This window comes from Aspergillus vadensis, assembly GCF_003184925.1.
Source record: "Aspergillus vadensis CBS 113365 unplaced genomic scaffold BO88scaffold_2, whole genome shotgun sequence".
Lineage (NCBI taxonomy): Eukaryota > Fungi > Ascomycota > Eurotiomycetes > Eurotiales > Aspergillaceae > Aspergillus > Aspergillus vadensis.
Window position 1 is genome coordinate 1,768,072 of NW_020292040.1, and position 15,203 is coordinate 1,783,274.

A 15,203-nucleotide genomic window follows, 5' to 3' on the forward strand; every position below is an offset into this window, starting at 1 on the left:
GTATTCGACATCATTCGAATATGGACGAGCCTAGGAGCATCCCTTGCATGCTGCCTCGGGAAGAAATGCAAACCGTGCGGAGTCGATCGGTCAGTGACTTGAGCATAGCTTCGAACCTGATTATGAAGAGGTATACCCCGCATATGTCGAGGAGGCGAGGATGCGAGAGAAGCAAATCGTGGAACCGTCGGATCAGGAAAACCATCGCATGAGGGCTCCGCGCATCCGAAGTACGACTAACCCCCAAACTACCACCAAGATATCAATTTACCCGGGAAATTGTAGTTGAAGAAAGAGAATTCCAATATATAGACACAATTAATGTACAGACAATGCAATAAAGCGCCTAACCAACCAGTTGGTCGTATCCCATAGCAAATGCGCGGTTTTCCCAATGTCGAGACCCAGTAGTAGTAGCCGTATACCCACAATACATCTATCCACGAGTTGTTTACCACCGTCGCAAGGTCAGGCAGAGGTCATGCAAGTAATGCTAGCTCTTCCATCGGCTTCAGTTGATGTTCAATGCAAGCAAATCTCGTTCGAAGGTACGCTCATTCTCTCATGCTCTCGCAACCGTTCCCATCCCTCTATTTCCCTTGGCGCTGCTTGTGCTTCGGGTTCTTGGAGCTATTGCAGAACAATGTGTTAGCGATCATGCTATAGTGAGCTTTGGAGCTGGAATCGACGCAATCTTACCAGATAATGTAGACGCGGTTCTTTCTCCGCACAGGCTGCAGGTCCTCTGTATTAGCCTCATTCCAACAAAGTACACACAAATCCCAATAATGGCAAACTTCTGCAACAGTAGACAGAAAAGCCAATTCAGATAGAATCACGGCATACCTTGCAGCCATCACACAACCGCTTCACCGACGAACGGGTCTTCATCCCCCGGACCTGTTCAACTTGTCTCAATGTGGACCCCACACTAGCAACTCCGGCATTGTTGGTCTGCTTTCCGGAGCGCAAAAGGCGAAGGCCATTGCCAAGGGAGAGGCGAGCGATTTGCGAGAAAGGGCGCGAAACGAGAGCGGCGGACCGGCGTGAGAAGGAGGGGAGAATTTGACGGAGGGCACCGGTCGAGGCACCAAAGACGGAACGGAAAGACAGCATGGTGTCGGTTGGCGGATAGACGATAATTCTATGGCCGCCGAAAATCTGCGAGAGAATGGAGGATCTCGAGGGAATCTAGACTCGAGACAGCTATATTGGCACCTCTCATCATCAAATGTTCGGAATCCCTTCGGAGCAAATGCTGGCCGGAGTTACTGTACCGCCGAGATCCGATGCCCGACCAATCATGTTTGGCTGCCACTGTTCCGAAGCATTTACCATAAACCACTTGCAAGACAAACGAACTTTACTTTTTCATGGCTGATATAGATAAATTATGGAGTGAGTATCATGCTTCATTAAAGTATATACGAAGAAAAGCCCCAAACTTAGGTACACAGATCGATCTATCTTCCACATGCCCAATAGAACGCCTAAACATTTCAAACAAAATCCATCAACGGCCCACACTGTGTTTTCTAGAATTCTAATGTGACCAGAGAAAAGCAAATACAGTACCGGAATTCCTCTACCGCAAGAAGGTCTTGTAGGTAGGCGAATCGGTATGTTCAGTGAAGGGATAAGCCAGGTCGCTGAGGAAAGCCTCCAGCTCTGCCTTCTCGTTCTCAGGGCATTGGATACCCGCAAGCACCTTGCCAACATCACCACCGTAGTTACGGTAGTGGAACAGAGAGATGTTCTGGTTGGGACGAAGGGTCGTCAAGAACTTGGCGAGAGCGCCAGGACGTTCGGGGAACTCGAACATGAACAACCGTTCATCCGCGACCTCGCTGCGACCACCAACCAGGAAGCGCAAGTGCCTCTTCGCCAGCTCGTCATCACTGAGATCCTTCGTATCCATGCCACCTCGTACCAATTGGCTAATAATCTTGGCCAAATCATCCCGGCCAGTAGCGGCGGACAAGGAGATGCCCATCAGAACATCGGCCGATGATTCACGGGCGTAACGGTAGCTGAACGCGGTGACCGCATGAGGAAGAACAACCTCAACAAGCTTCGCAAAAGCGCCCGGCTTCTCGGGGATCCTGACGCTCAGGAGCGCTTCCTTCCGCTCTCCCAGAGCCGCACGCTCAGCAACAAAGCGCAGGCGGTCGAAGTCCATGTTTGCTCCGGAGGCGATAGCGCACAGCTCCCTGCTCGTGTCTGGGCTGGGGTTGTTTGCGGCGTACTTCTTAAGACCGGCTAGAGCCAGAGCACCCGCCGGTTCAATGATAGACCGTGTATCCTCGAATGCATCCTTGATGGCGGCGCACGTCTCATCGGTTGTGACCTGAACGACCTCGTCGATAACTTCACGCGCAAGTCGGTAGTTCTCCTCTCCGACAGACTTGACAGCAGCACCGTCTGCGAACAGTCCCACGTCCTTCAGGAACACTCTAGAACCCGAGTCGAGAGACTGAGCCATGGCATTGGCATCTTGGGCCTCAACGCCAATGATCTTCACGTGCGGTGCGATGCGCTTAAGGTAGACGCCAATGCCAGCAATCAGACCTCCTCCACCGACGGCACAAAAGACAGCCTCCAGCTTCTGCAAATTGGCCTGGCGCAATATCTCCATGCCAATGGTTCCTTGTCCAGCGATCACGTAGGGGTCATCGAATGGAGGGATCATGGTAAGTCCGTGTTGCTCCTGCAACCGGTATGCTTCTTGCTTAGCTGCGTCGAAGTCGTCTCCGTGCAGGACCACGCTACCACCCAGGCGGGCGACATTCAGATGCTTGATAGCGGGGGTGCCCGATGGCATAACGATAGTCGCGGGGATCTTCAATTTCCGAGCGGAGTAAGCAACACCCTGCGCATGGTTTCCTTTTCATTATGTCAGTCAACGAGTGTCACCATGACTAGTTCACACCGACGCCACCCACCTGCTGAGCACGCAATGACTCCCTTCCACCGTTGTTCGTGGGTCAAGTGCGCCATCTTGTTGTAGGCTCCACGGAGCTTGAAACTGAACACGGGGAGAAGATCCTCTCTCTTCAGAAGCACACGGCACTCCAAGCGATTGCTGATGTTGACCGCATGGTGAAGCGGGGTCTCCTCGATAATGTCGTAGACACGGGACGTCAGGATCAAGCGGAGATACTAAACACAAGAATAGCATGAGTAATTAGATAGAGGACATAAAACTCCAGTGTAGACTCACGTCTGGTGTTCCATTGGGAAGCAGAAAGGCGTCAGGGAGGCCATAATCGACTGTTGATCGCTCCTGGCCATCCACCTTATCCGAAGTGGGAGACGGAGCAGCAGAACGCTCGTTCAGGGTCAGGTTGTCCAACTTGGTAGAAACGGGGTACGGAACGCCGTTCTCAGTGACTTCGCCCGGCATTATGGCGTCTTTGTGGGTATATGTGAGAGAATTGAATGTGATAAGAACAAAGACAAAGACCAGAGTCCGGCGGAAATCCTCTGAGTCAACCAAACGAAAAGTCCGGCGGTGGCACTAGATCCGAGTCAATCAGCGTATTCCGTGGGGAATTCCGTGATCGGAGCGGAAAAGTTTTATGTCATCAACCCTCCATTCCAGCCCTAAGTTCTAGGGCGGGAATAATTGAAAAATGGTTTATGTTGAGGAATAAGAAAAGACATGCAAAGAATTCAGGCGCATATTTGGGCGTTGCAGGTTCATACTACTATTATCGAGGTAGTATTCTTGCCCCCTTGAGTATTCCGCGGAAGCGGCTTCAAACTGCCTACTCAGTATTTTCTCAGACATTGCGGTCTTCATATACTTACCCCGTACTGCTATTCATGGTTGAAGTGGGCCTGAAGGAATCCATGCACCACCACCAGAAAACATAGGAAAGTCTTTACGTACATGCTTCTTCCCAGCCAATGAGCTCAAATGTTATCCTATGACAGGCTTTAAGTCTCACAAGCTTGATGAACCATCTGTCAAGGTTAAGAAAACTCCGGGTGCGCCTTTCCCAAAACTTTGCCTAATCAAGGAATAGGCAAAAGCAGAAATCAATTCACATGATCCGCCATCGAAAGCGATGCTTTGACTTGATTCATTGAAGATCGTCAGCGATAACTTGACTTGGTAATACTATGGTCAAGAGCAGGCGTCTCACGAAGCTACATTATCATCTCCATATATGGAGGATCTGCGACTCTAAGTTTCTGCTCTATGAAGCTATTCTTGTCAATGAAAAAGCACCTGGTATATAGCGTAGAGGACTCGAGGCATAGCACAAACCGGTCATCTGTCCGAAGTATGGCCTGATAGAACAGTAAAGGAGGGTACAAGGCCTTACAAAGTGTATGCGTAACATACCGTATTCGATAATACGAAAATTATCTCCTCCGTATGCTTGTTCCTTCCGACGTCATGTTGCCCGGGTGCACGCGCAACGCATTTACTTTTCTCTCCGGACAGGGCGCTACTTATCAATCAAGGTCGGCGTTTATGTGCAGCTTTGCCTGCCTCCTCAATTCTCAAGATCGTTGGCTAATGATTTGCAGATTTGATTAACTTTCATCTTCAGCGGCCCCAGCCTCTCCGAGCCCCTTCGCCGATCGCCACACTTGACAGCAGGTCACAGTAATTATTATAGCAAGATGAGCGAGCCTCTCCCGTCGTCTTTTGAAGAACATCCGTACGTCTTTGCCTCCTTTTGAATACAGATCATAGACTGGTGGCTCAGCTAGCTCTAACATCTCTGTTTCTGCAGTCAATTCCAAGAGGAGACTTCGCTCCAAAAGTTCCGCAGACGTCTCAAGGAAGAGCCTCTGATCCCGCTAGGTAGGCATACCATTGAAATTCGGACGCCACATTTCTTCAACCCAGCTTAGCTAACTTACTCGAACCTAGGATGTGCCGCCACTTCCTACGCACTGTACCGGGCCTACCGGTCGATGAAGGCCGGCGACTCCGTCGAGATGAACAAGATGTTCCGTGCTCGTATCTACGCCCAGTTCTTCACCCTTATCGCCGTGGTCGCCGGAGGAATGTACTATGGTAGCGAGCGGAAGCAACGGAGGGAGTTCGAGCAGATGGTGGAGGCACGCAAGAGCCAGGAAAAGCGGGACGCTTGGCTGCGCGAGTTGGAGATCCGTGATAAGGAAGACAGAGGCTGGCGGGAGCGTCATGCGGCTATTGAAGCCGCGGCAAACGAGGCCGCAAATGCTAAAAAGTCATTCCCCGAGCAGGATGCTGCCCGCTCTGCTATTGAGCCCTCCGAACAGAAGTCGATTGGGGTACTAAGTGCTGTGAAGGAGTTGTTGTCGAGACAGTAAGGTTGGCAAAAGGAAGTGTTGTTGAGTTTCTTACTTGATTCTCATATTAGTTTGGGTATCTATGATATTGTACATATATGCATTCGATTTTTGTCAGAATATCACTCTCCATCTCTTAACCATTGATCTCAACTCTCTGGACCTTAGCCTGTATCTTAATTAGTGCTGATCCTGGCGAGAACCCCCCGCCCTTAGCCAACAACCTGCTCGTCAATATACCGCCTCATCATATCGAACTCGGACTTTCCGGTCTATGTATAGTTAGGCTGCTTGTCCAGGAAAGAACAATTGGGTAACTTACCGAGATAAGATATCGTATATGTTGCTATCCGTACTCGTCAGTCTGGTGCTATACCGTAAAGGCAAGGAAGCCATACCAAATCCGTAACGTTTCTATTACGCTCAAACTCCCCACGAGCATATCTGTGCAGTTCATCCTTGGTGGACGAGCTGGGTATTTCTGCGACTCTATCAGCATGGTGCATGATTGCTAAAATAGTATAGATAAGGACTGACTATTGAGCGCTCGCACGATCTCACGCCATAGAGAAATGACTCGTTGCCTTTGGATGAACTTCCGATCATATCAGCGCATGAACGACTCAAGTAGCGATGGTTACACACATGATCAAGGCTAACGGTTGGCTTCCTGAGCTTCGAGGGCTGGCTGCGGGATACGGAAGCCAGAAGACTCAGAGACGATCGCATTTGGACGGGAATTATATAAAATGCTCCACTGGGCACCGACTGGGTAGCTAAGAAGTATCAATGCGGTACAGTTTCTATAGAGATTGCTGGAAATAGTAAATGATTGCATCTATGATTGATGATGATCAACTGATGGTGGCGGAGAGCAAGGCGGTAAGCTGTTCTGCCACAATGTACTGGTGTGAAATATTTCCGCACCGACAGTATTTCAATTACACAATTGTGCCGTCTCTGTACCTGAAGGTCTAGAGCACGGCTTCACCAATTTTGATGGGTCCGAAGCCGGAAGAGACACGCCTTCGGTGCACTTTCCGGGTGATAGATATAGCTTATCGGGAAGGATGTACAATTGCAGTACCTTCCAATACAACATCCCTTTAGACTCCTCAAATTTGACTATGATGAGAATCAAGCCAAAGATCATTGGCTGCAATGGCACCCGGGGAAAGCGGAGGCCAATCATCCTAGTATAGCTCACGTGACTGCGTGCCTGGCTTCCCCGAACTTTTTTTCGGAGCCGCAGAAAAGATCGAGACGCTTGGGGACTCAAAGAGCGCCAACGTTTGATTGAGATTCGGTGTGCACGGAGATCATCATGAGGACTCCTACTCTTGCGCGGCTGCCATGCCGCGCTGTTTCTGGATTGACCAGATCTTCTGTCCGTCTTCAGTCCCAGAACTTCTTGACTCGGCGATGCGCTTCGACGGCTGCTCTCCGTTCACCTACTTTGGCTCCGGCTTATCAGTCTACCCTGAGCAAACACTTCCAGCAGAGGAGGAACGCTTCTGCTACTGCTGCTGCTGTGTAAGCATCTACTGCTCTTGACTACTTTATTCTGCCTTTGTTCAAATACAAGTACTACAAATTGGCCAATTACTGATCGTTGTTTTCAAATAAACATAGGCTTGAGGCTGCCGCTGCCAACCCCGACACCCTGTCGCAAGAGGCCATTATCGAAAACCTTGACCCCGTCGAAGCAGCACGTCTGTCCCGTGTTCGGAACATTGGTATTGCTGTAAGGATACTGCGGATAAGAGTTGCTTGGAGTATTCACGACTGATGGTCATTCTAGGCACACATCGACAGTGGTAAGACGACATGTACCGAGCGTGTCCTTTTCTACACTGGACGTATCAAGGCTATTCACGAAGTCCGTGGCCGTGATGCCGTTGGTGCGAAGATGGACTCCATGGATCTGGAGCGTGAAAAGGGTATCACCATCCAGTCCGCCGCAACTTTCTGTGACTGGGTCAAGAAGGACGCCGAGGGCAAGGACCAGAAGTACCACCTCAACTTGATTGATACTCCCGGGCACATTGACTTCACCATCGAAGTCGAGAGAGCGCTGCGCGTTCTGGATGGTGCTGTCATGATTCTGTGTGCTGTTTCCGGTGTCCAATCCCAAACCATCACCGTTGACCGCCAGATGAGACGGTACAACGTTCCTAGAATTTCCTTCGTCAACAAGATGGACCGTATGGGTGCCAACCCCTTCAAGGCTGTTGACCAGATCAACAAGAAGCTTAAGATCCCCGCTGCCGCTGTTCAAGTGCCCATTGGTGCCGAGGACGAATTCGAGGGCGTGGTCGATCTGCTTCGCATGAAGGCGATTTACAACCGTGGACCCAGTGGTGAGGAGCTTTTCGAGACCGATGAGATCCCCGAAAAGGTTAAGGCTCTGGCGGAAGAAAGAAGGCAGATGCTTATCGAGACCCTCGCCGACGTTGATGACGAAATTGCCGAAATCTTCCTTATGGAGGAAACTCCTACCGAGGACCAAATGAGACAGGCCATCCGTCGGGCAACCATCAACCTGAAGTTCACCCCTGTCTTCATGGGATCTGCACTGGCGAACAAGTCCGTGCAGCCTATGCTGGATGGTGTCATCGACTACCTTCCCAACCCCTCCGAAGTGCAGAACCTTGCTCTTGACAAGAAGCGCAACGAGGCTTCTGTGAAGCTCGTCCCCTACAACTCTCTGCCCATGGTCGGTCTTGCTTTCAAGCTGGAAGAGAGCAACTTTGGTCAGTTGACCTATATCCGTGTGTACCAAGGTACTCTCCGCAAGGGCTCTTTCGTCTACAATGCACGCAACGATAAGAAGGTCAAGATCCCTCGTATTGTTCGCATGCACTCTAACGAGATGGAGGACGTTACTGAGGTCGGAGCTGGTGAGATCTGTGCTGTCTTCGGTGTCGAGTGTGCCTCCGGTGACACCTTCACTGATGGACAGCTGGGCTACACCATGTCCTCCATGTTCGTTCCCGAACCCGTCATCTCCCTGTCCATCAAGCCTAAGAACAACAAGGATGGTGCCAACTTCTCCAAGGCCATGGCACGTTTCCAGAGAGAGGACCCGACTTTCCGTGTCACCTTCGATGCGGAGAGTGAACAAACTCTTATCTCTGGTATGGGTGAACTGCACCTTGAAATCTACCTCGAGCGTATGCGCCGTGAATACCGCGTCGACTGTGAGACTGGCCCGCCTCAGGTTGCCTACCGTGAGACCCTTGGCGAGCGTGTCGAGTTCGACCACCTGTTAAAGAAGCAATCTGGTGGTCCTGGTGACTACGCCCGTGTCGTTGGTTGGATGGAGCCGACGGGCAGCCTTGGCGAGAACGTGTTCGAGGAACAGATTGTTGGTGGAAGTATCTCGGAGAAGTTCCTCTTCGCTTGTGAGAAGGGATTCCACCTCTCTTGTGACAAGGGTCCTCTGATTGGACACAAGGTCCTTGGTACCAAGATGGTCATCAACGATGGTGCTACCCACATGACTGATTCGTCTGAAATGGCCTTCAAGAACGCCACCCAGCAGGCTTTCCGTAAGGCTTTCAAGGAGAGTAACCCTGCTGTCCTCGAGCCCATCATGAAGACTGTCGTGACGGCTCCATCTGAGTTCCAGGGTGACGTTATCGCTCTCTTGAACAAGCGCAATGCTACTATCAACGACTCTGAGGTCGGTGTTGATGAGTTCACCGTGTACGCGGACTGCAGTCTGAACGGCATGTTCGGTATCAGTTCCCACCTGCGTGCGGCTACCCAGGGTAAGGGTGAATACACCATGGAGTTCAGCCACTACGAGAGGGCGCCTCCCCACCTCCAGTAAGTCACCGTATCCTCGCATATAATGTTAAGCCGATACTAATAAGAATCCACTTATAGGAAGGACCTCATCGCCAAGTACCAGAAGGCCCAGGCCGACAGACACAAGAAATAAGTCTGTCGCAATCCTGTGGCTTAATGCTTGGAACAGCTTTGCGGAGGTAGAACCGCCTCCTAAAGCTACCCTACATCAGTGATGCAGTTCAAAAGTATACCCATCACGTCTCCTTTCGGGGTTCTTGAACCTGCAATCCCCCACCCGCGCTCTGTCCTCCCTCCTACCTCTTCCCTTCTCGGCGTGTATTCCCTACGAAGACGATGTTCTCATTATGTTTAGATAATTTGGCGCCATGTATTATTTATAAAGCAATCTAGACGGGCCCTGTGGGCGTCGGAAAATTCTCAGTCAGTGCCATGGGGCCGGGTTGGTAGGGTGCCCGGCCGCCCATTCCCGAGACGGCTCATCTCGGTTTCAGACTGTACATATTTGACCTGAAGGTCATTATATCTCCTCTCATATATTCAAATTTTAAGCATATACTGGGCTATAAAGCAATTCCTGGGTGGTAAAAAGGACGTACTAGTTCACCATAATTCAACTCGGGTAACCCATTAGTACTACCATAGAATCGAAAGTCTCATTCAAATATGTCAATCACTGCCCTTCCTGCTCCCCCTGTAATGCAAGTCTTCAAATTATTTCATGGTGCTGAATCATGTCTTCTGTGCCTTACTCGGATTTACTATACTACTAACATATGACCATCTCCAAATCGAGGGACTCATCCGAAGGCATATATCCCAAACCGAGTACCAATATACCTACCCATCCAAACTGAGCCACGAGACCCACAACCACATGCGAACGACTCTCAGTACCTCTATAGAACACAACCACAAGATCTAGAGCAACTGACAGTGAATACAAACTCTTCAGTCGCGACAACGCGTCTCCAATCCCCCCTCTTGATTGGCCTGCCTTATAAGTGGATTTTCGCGATTTATTTTACATCTCGCTCATTTCAAGGTCTCTATTGGCTACCAGGATTCGAGGCTACAACTGCCATGTGGAAGCCCCAGTCTGCATTTAGCCTGTAATATCTAATAATAGTCTATGTGGGGTTGATGGCGAGATGTGGTGGCATGGCATTCACTTCTCAAATGCCCTCATCACTGAAAGAGCAGCGACGGAGAAGGTTGCGACGCGGTTGTGGCCTTGTCATTCATTGTTAGCTTTTGTGCCAGATATCACTTGTTGGGTTGGGTTCTATATCGACGTACCACCATGGCTGACGCGCTCCCATCTGACGCGCTTAACAACTGCGTTGTCTTTCGTCGACTGGTTTTCCCAGATCTGCACTTCGTTCGGTCCGTTAGTGTCCTTCCGTTCGTGGACTATCCTGCCAGGACCACCGGGGATGTCCTCGCCTGTGGCGGCGATCCACACGCGCCGGCCCTCCTGCCAGGGGATCTCGACGTCGTTTGCTGCATGGATGATGAAGAGGTCGAGACCTTTGTTCAAGTAAGCGGGGTTAGGGTCGTCTTTGGTAATGTTGGTGTTTACTCCGGATAGACGTGCGACTCTAGCGGCGGTGTCCCAGCGATCGACGATGTGGCTCTTCGCCCAGTTGTGTGCCCGAGGGTAGTTGGTTAGCAAGGAGAGCATTGGAGGTGTGATTCCCTTCAAACTGTAGGAATCGATCAGACTTGGCACGTTGCTGAAGGATGCTAGCAGGATAACGCCGGCGAAGGGTTCCGCGTCCTTGAGTGCTGGCTGGATAGCAGTGGGGTCTGGGGACCCGAATGCAAAGCGCTCTGCGACTGCTGCGCTGACGGCTGTTCCTAGGCTCTGGCCCATGATAACGATGCGTGACGGGGAGATGTTCAGTGGGCCGGAGGTGAGGTAGTTGAGCAGGGATACTCCGTCTGTGATTAGACCCTCTTCTGTGGGAGTGCCGGTGGAGAGGCCGAACCCGCGGTAATCGATGGCAAAGACATGGACGGGGTTTTGGGGTGTTGAGAGTCCCAGGACTTGTCGATAGATGTCGGGTCGCTGGGCGGATGCGAGGTGGGCGGCGTTGCCGTGAACTGATGTAAAATATCAGCTGCTGTACTTTGAATGTGATGGTGCTTACTTACAGCTGACCACTACCCTGGCATTCGGGTCATTCTTAAGGAGCCTGAATGCAGTGGTTTTGGTGTAGTCGTCTGCTGGTCCGTCGGGTTCGTTTGCATTCAGCTCCTCTTCATGCTGGTGACACAGTTGCAGGGGCAGGAGATGCCATCCGTAGAGTGTCTCGTTATCAGGAGTCACCAGGTTGAATGGCTGGACTTGCGTTTCTTTGGAGGCAGTTAATGAGCTTGTCCTTTGAGCATGATCTGGTGGGTAGAATGGAACAGTCTAACATACTGAGAAAGCCGAATGATTCAACCAGGTTGACGTCCTGCCACGCAGTGGGATTGATCTTATTGACATAGAGGGCACTGATACAAGTAGGCAGCAGGTCAACCAATGTGCTCGCCTTGAATAGTGATTCGAGCATATAACGAAACAACGTACAATCTTTGGACTACGGGATACGTCATGGCACAGACGAATATGGCATAGAAGATTCCACCGGCTGCCAGGGCCCAATAGGCCTTCTTGAAGATGGGTTGAAGCTCAACCATGGTGGCTGTGAGCCTACATTCAACAGTACACAGTTTAGCTGATGTGAAGGTAGAAATAAAGCGAACTGCAAGTCGAGATGTCTCGGGAGCCCTTACTTTGAGCCCGCCGTGTGCTGTGTATTCCAATTGCGATAAGCAAACCTGAAGGTGCCACCACTCAACAGGATTTAATCAGGACAGCAAATATATTCTAGAATATTCACACCTGAATGCTACCAATGCGACCTGGCTGGATGCAGGAACGGTGAATAAGGAAAGGAGGATTAAACCGGGGATGCTGAGGCTCGGCGGTGGAACTGCCCGATCCAGCTTCTGCCTCCAACTTCACTTTCTCCGCCGCCTTTTTTCCTCCTCCGCAACTCTCATCCCTTCCCATCATACCAGTCAATTCCGGAGGCTGCGAGATGTCCGCTGCTTTAATCAGCTGGCTTCCTGATTGGCGTGTAACTGTTCGTCAATAATTCATTTCATCCCAGCATGGCCGAAAAACGCAAACTCCCCGCCCGCGAACGTCGCGAACCCGCGGCGAAGCGACGAGCCTCCGAAGCTCCGTCTCGACCATCACCTCAACCTCAACAGTCGAAGAAGAAGGGGTCAACACCGGTCGTCGCCCCTTCGCCTCCTCCTCCGCCACCACCGGAACCTACCGAACCGCCTTTGCCCACCAAAATAAAGGATGGAGAGCCTCTTCCCACTACGGCAGCGCCGCAACCAACTACTCTTACGGATAAAGAGTATCAGTCGTATGCAGAAAGGTATGTGTGCCCTCCTGACTACACGCGCAGAAGCGCATATTGTATATGTTGAGGTCTCCGGTCGCTGACCAGGAACAGTGCGATTCTGTTAGCTTCCCTGGAACGATCGAAGAAGAAATGGCTAAGCGACGGCATTTTGGAGAGATACTGGACCAAGCCCAAGAAGACCAAGAGGGAACAGATTGAAGGAAAGAACCCGCCCAAGGAGACCATGTCAAAGGTTGGGGCTTGCAACATCGTTGTTGGACCTCATCTTTTCGACGCGATGCTGTACACTGTCAAAGATCCCAACGCGCCGCCACCGATCCAATACACCACCCCTCAACGCCCGATGGTTCATTACGGACATCCAAACAACTTTCAACAATACCACCCCTATCCTCACTCCCCTGCTCCGCCCCAGCATGCACGGCAACATCCACCTCAAGGCTCTCCGGCGACTCCAGGAACCCCTCAACCAGGCTACGCTCCTGGAAGCCACCCACCCCCTTCACATCCTGCTCGGACTCCAAGTCAACCACCCCACCGGCCCCCTGGCCCTCAATCCGCGCAAAGGCCATCGCCTTCCCAGCACCCTCAGACTGCCCAACCGCCGAAGCCCAGCCCAGATCCCGTCATTCAGATGCTTGCAACACGAGCTGCGTCCGATCCTGAGCTCAAAGCGTTGATGCGCGTCGTGGCCTCGAGCAAAGCATCCCAAGAACAACTCCGCGCTTTCCAGGCTCATATTGACGAACTGAATGCCATCATTCGCGCAAGGGAACAGCAGCAACAACGACTACAGCAGCAGCAGCGCCAGGCTCAGCCTTCCACTCCTTCTCACCCTCCCCCACGTCCGTCACAAACCCCTATACAACACCCCCAGCCCCAGCAAACGCCGCAACCTTCGCAACCTCCGCAACAACCCCCCTCTGCACAAAAGCCTCCCCCGCAGCCAGTTCAGCAAACCCCCCAGCAGAAACCCCAGCAAACTCCTCAGCAAACTCCTCAGCAAACTCCTCAGCAAACTCCTCAGCAAACTCCTCAGCAAACCCCTCAGCAAACCCCCCAAGGGCAGTCGCAACCACAGCCCACGCCGCGTGTCGAGGTGCAAGTCCCGAAACCATCACCGTCTGCCGCCCCTGCCCACCCTCCCCCGAACTCGAACGTCCCACAGCCGCCACAAACGCCTACTCCACAGGCACCTAAGCCAGCCCCTCAGGTTGTAATCAAGCAAGAACCTGGCTTGGCGGCGCCAGGTCAGCCCCCGTCTCAGCCGGTAGCGAGTCCTAGTGTGGCGCCAGCTCCAGCTCCTACCCCGGATCCGCAAAAGCAGGCAAGCCCTGCTGTACGACCCATGCCGCCTCCCCAGCAGCAACCAACGCCGCGGCCAGGACCTCCACACCAACCCTATCAACAGCCTCCGTATCAGAGCCATCCACCTGCCATACAATCTCGGCCTCCGCAGTATGGGTCGCCAGCGCCATATTATCGCCCAGCTCCTCCACCGCCCCCTCCGAGACAGAACTACAAGTCGGTGGTCTTTGAATTTACGTCACCGCTGACCCCCTATGGAAGCAGCACATCCGGACATGCAGGCTCCGGTGATCGATACCTATTTCCTGAGTACACAATTCTGGAATGGCTCCCTGGAGGAAATACTGTTCTTGCCTCGTTCCTGCTTGTGAGGAAGGTCGATCCAAACGCAACGTTTCCCTTGGAATCAGCTACTGAGACGGCCAACCCTCGGGCTAAAGGCAAGGCATCCAAGTCCAAGTCGAAGAAAGCAGACAAGAACAAGGAGAAAGCCGGCGAGGCGGACAAGGATAAGGGGAAAGCAGAGGACAAAGAAAAAGACAAGTCGCAGGACAAATCCACCGACAAACCTGAGTCTTCAGCCACCGAACCTAAGCCAGACGGCGATAAGGCGCCAGCCAGCAGCACCCCAGCTGATCAGAAGGCTGGAGCATCCGAAACTCCTAACAAACCCTCCACAGACAAGGATGACTCGAAAGACAAAAAGGTCGATAGCAAGGACAAGGAGAAGGAAAAGGAAAAGGAAAAGGAGAACAAGGAGAAAGAGAAGGACAAAGACTCCAATTTGAAGGAATACTACCAACCCGTGACCTTCCGCATCTTCACCAACAACCCCAAAGTCCTAGAGCCTCTAGGCCGTGTCGTGAAGCCTCCTGACGAAGTCCGCAAATACATGAACGAGATCATGGACCGAGCGGAACGCGCTCCCGAGGGATTCCTGGCATACCGTCTGCCCCGAGAAGAGCCAGACGATAATAAGCCGGCCCCGGAGACAGAAGATAGCGGCAAGAAAACCGGAACTCCGGTGCCAGCTGCGCGTGGGAGGTTGCAGTCTCGGAGTAAGACGGTGGACGAGGAATCGGATGTGGAGAATATCGAGGGAGCTGTAGAGGAGGAAGAGGAAGAGGAACTCAAGGATTTCTATGGTCCGCCTACGGGACTTCCACCTATGGGGGCGTGATCATTGATAGACTGGTTTCACAGTATATAGGTTTGAGCACCTAGACTATGTATGAGTAATGCATTCTGTGTATGTTTGAAGATCGTGATGGATTTCTTCCCCTAGCGCTGCTTTCTTTCCCACCCATCTACCAAAAAACCGTGCTTACCCCATCTCTGACTCTTAAATGTGCCGAGGGT

The 15,203-nt window shown here is 51.8% G+C and overlaps 7 protein-coding genes across 7 annotated transcripts; 3 read left to right on the forward strand and 4 right to left on the reverse strand.

Annotated features, from left to right (window-relative positions):
* Positions 1-284: 284 nt before the first annotated feature.
* BO88DRAFT_484658 (50S ribosomal protein L36) lies at positions 285-1,214 on the reverse strand. Its single transcript, XM_025712297.1, has 3 exons — positions 847-1,214; positions 700-734; positions 285-630 (listed from the first exon to the last, which is right to left on the reverse strand). The coding sequence occupies exons 1-3, from the start codon at positions 1,114-1,116 to the stop codon at positions 591-593; spliced, it is 345 nt and encodes a 114-aa protein (XP_025567577.1). The 5' UTR covers positions 1,117-1,214; the 3' UTR covers positions 285-590.
* Positions 1,215-1,585: 371 nt separating this feature from the next.
* Positions 1,586-3,403, reverse strand: BO88DRAFT_449650 (threonine dehydratase, biosynthetic; the record flags this gene model as incomplete). The annotated part of the gene is made up of 3 exons (XM_025710511.1): positions 1,586-2,883; positions 2,943-3,159; positions 3,221-3,403. The coding sequence occupies 3 exons, from the start codon at positions 3,401-3,403 to the stop codon at positions 1,586-1,588; spliced, it is 1,698 nt and encodes a 565-aa protein (XP_025567578.1).
* A 1,173-nt stretch (positions 3,404-4,576) lies between these two features.
* Positions 4,577-5,440, forward strand: rcf1 (respiratory supercomplex assembly factor RCF1). The gene is made up of 3 exons (XM_025705819.1): positions 4,577-4,673; positions 4,749-4,819; positions 4,889-5,440. The coding sequence occupies exons 1-3, from the start codon at positions 4,636-4,638 to the stop codon at positions 5,311-5,313; spliced, it is 534 nt and encodes a 177-aa protein (XP_025567579.1). The 5' UTR covers positions 4,577-4,635; the 3' UTR covers positions 5,314-5,440.
* BO88DRAFT_104651 (LYR motif-containing protein 2) lies at positions 5,409-6,108 on the reverse strand. Its single transcript, XM_025701224.1, has 5 exons — positions 5,938-6,108; positions 5,830-5,887; positions 5,691-5,773; positions 5,615-5,638; positions 5,409-5,564 (listed from the first exon to the last, which is right to left on the reverse strand). Exons 1-5 carry the CDS (start codon positions 6,019-6,021, stop codon positions 5,505-5,507), a joined length of 309 nt encoding a protein of 102 aa, XP_025567580.1. The 5' UTR covers positions 6,022-6,108; the 3' UTR covers positions 5,409-5,504.
* Positions 6,109-6,558: 450 nt separating this feature from the next.
* BO88DRAFT_357600 (elongation factor G) lies at positions 6,559-9,669 on the forward strand. The gene is made up of 4 exons (XM_025703768.1): positions 6,559-6,825; positions 6,925-7,037; positions 7,095-9,123; positions 9,184-9,669. Exons 1-4 carry the CDS (start codon positions 6,617-6,619, stop codon positions 9,236-9,238), a joined length of 2,406 nt encoding a protein of 801 aa, XP_025567581.1. The 5' UTR covers positions 6,559-6,616; the 3' UTR covers positions 9,239-9,669.
* Positions 9,670-9,792: 123 nt separating this feature from the next.
* Positions 9,793-12,034, reverse strand: BO88DRAFT_380520 (alpha/beta hydrolase). The gene is made up of 6 exons (XM_025704533.1): positions 11,890-12,034; positions 11,684-11,806; positions 11,534-11,607; positions 11,263-11,463; positions 10,405-11,211; positions 9,793-10,338 (listed from the first exon to the last, which is right to left on the reverse strand). Exons 2-6 carry the CDS (start codon positions 11,791-11,793, stop codon positions 10,274-10,276), a joined length of 1,257 nt encoding a protein of 418 aa, XP_025567582.1. The 5' UTR covers positions 11,794-11,806; positions 11,890-12,034; the 3' UTR covers positions 9,793-10,273.
* A 236-nt stretch (positions 12,035-12,270) lies between these two features.
* Positions 12,271-15,024, forward strand: BO88DRAFT_411179 (uncharacterized protein; the record flags this gene model as incomplete). The annotated part of the gene is made up of 2 exons (XM_025708030.1): positions 12,271-12,548; positions 12,627-15,024. The coding sequence occupies 2 exons, from the start codon at positions 12,271-12,273 to the stop codon at positions 15,022-15,024; spliced, it is 2,676 nt and encodes an 891-aa protein (XP_025567583.1).
* Between the last annotated feature and the right edge of the window lie 179 nt (positions 15,025-15,203).

Excerpts from the sequence above, each read along its gene's own strand:
- BO88DRAFT_484658 (XM_025712297.1), bottom strand. The coding sequence starts at position 1,116 with ATGCTGTCTTTCCGTTCCGTCTTTGGTGCCTCGACCGGTGCCCTCCGT. Across the intron at positions 735-846 it reads GGTTGTGTGATGGCTGCAAG|CCTGTGCGGAGAAAGAACCG; the intron begins GTATGCCGTGAT and ends GAGGACCTGCAG. Across the intron at positions 631-699 it reads AACCGCGTCTACATTATCTG|CTCCAAGAACCCGAAGCACA; the intron begins GTAAGATTGCGT and ends GTTCTGCAATAG.
- rcf1 (XM_025705819.1), top strand. The coding sequence starts at position 4,636 with ATGAGCGAGCCTCTCCCGTCGTCTTTTGAAGAACATCC. Across the intron at positions 4,674-4,748 it reads TCGTCTTTTGAAGAACATCC|TCAATTCCAAGAGGAGACTT; the intron begins GTACGTCTTTGC and ends CTGTTTCTGCAG. Across the intron at positions 4,820-4,888 it reads AGAGCCTCTGATCCCGCTAG|GATGTGCCGCCACTTCCTAC; the intron begins GTAGGCATACCA and ends ACTCGAACCTAG.
- BO88DRAFT_104651 (XM_025701224.1), bottom strand. The coding sequence starts at position 6,021 with ATGCGATCGTCTCTGAGTCTTCTGGCTTCCGTATCCCGCAGCCAGCCC. Across the intron at positions 5,888-5,937 it reads CAACCGTTAGCCTTGATCAT|TTCATCCAAAGGCAACGAGT; the intron begins GTGTGTAACCAT and ends TATGATCGGAAG. Across the intron at positions 5,639-5,690 it reads ATAGAAACGTTACGGATTTG|CAACATATACGATATCTTAT; the intron begins GTATGGCTTCCT and ends GAGTACGGATAG.
- BO88DRAFT_357600 (XM_025703768.1), top strand. The coding sequence starts at position 6,617 with ATGAGGACTCCTACTCTTGCGCGGCTGCCATGCCGCGCTGTTTCTGGA. Across the intron at positions 7,038-7,094 it reads TCGGAACATTGGTATTGCTG|CACACATCGACAGTGGTAAG; the intron begins TAAGGATACTGC and ends GGTCATTCTAGG. Across the intron at positions 9,124-9,183 it reads AGGGCGCCTCCCCACCTCCA|GAAGGACCTCATCGCCAAGT; the intron begins GTAAGTCACCGT and ends ATCCACTTATAG.
- BO88DRAFT_380520 (XM_025704533.1), bottom strand. The coding sequence starts at position 11,793 with ATGGTTGAGCTTCAACCCATCTTCAAGAAGGCCTATTGGGCCCTGGCA. Across the intron at positions 11,464-11,533 it reads TGAATCATTCGGCTTTCTCA|AAACGCAAGTCCAGCCATTC; the intron begins GTATGTTAGACT and ends CTGCCTCCAAAG. Across the intron at positions 11,212-11,262 it reads TGCCAGGGTAGTGGTCAGCT|TTCACGGCAACGCCGCCCAC; the intron begins GTAAGTAAGCAC and ends ATTTTACATCAG.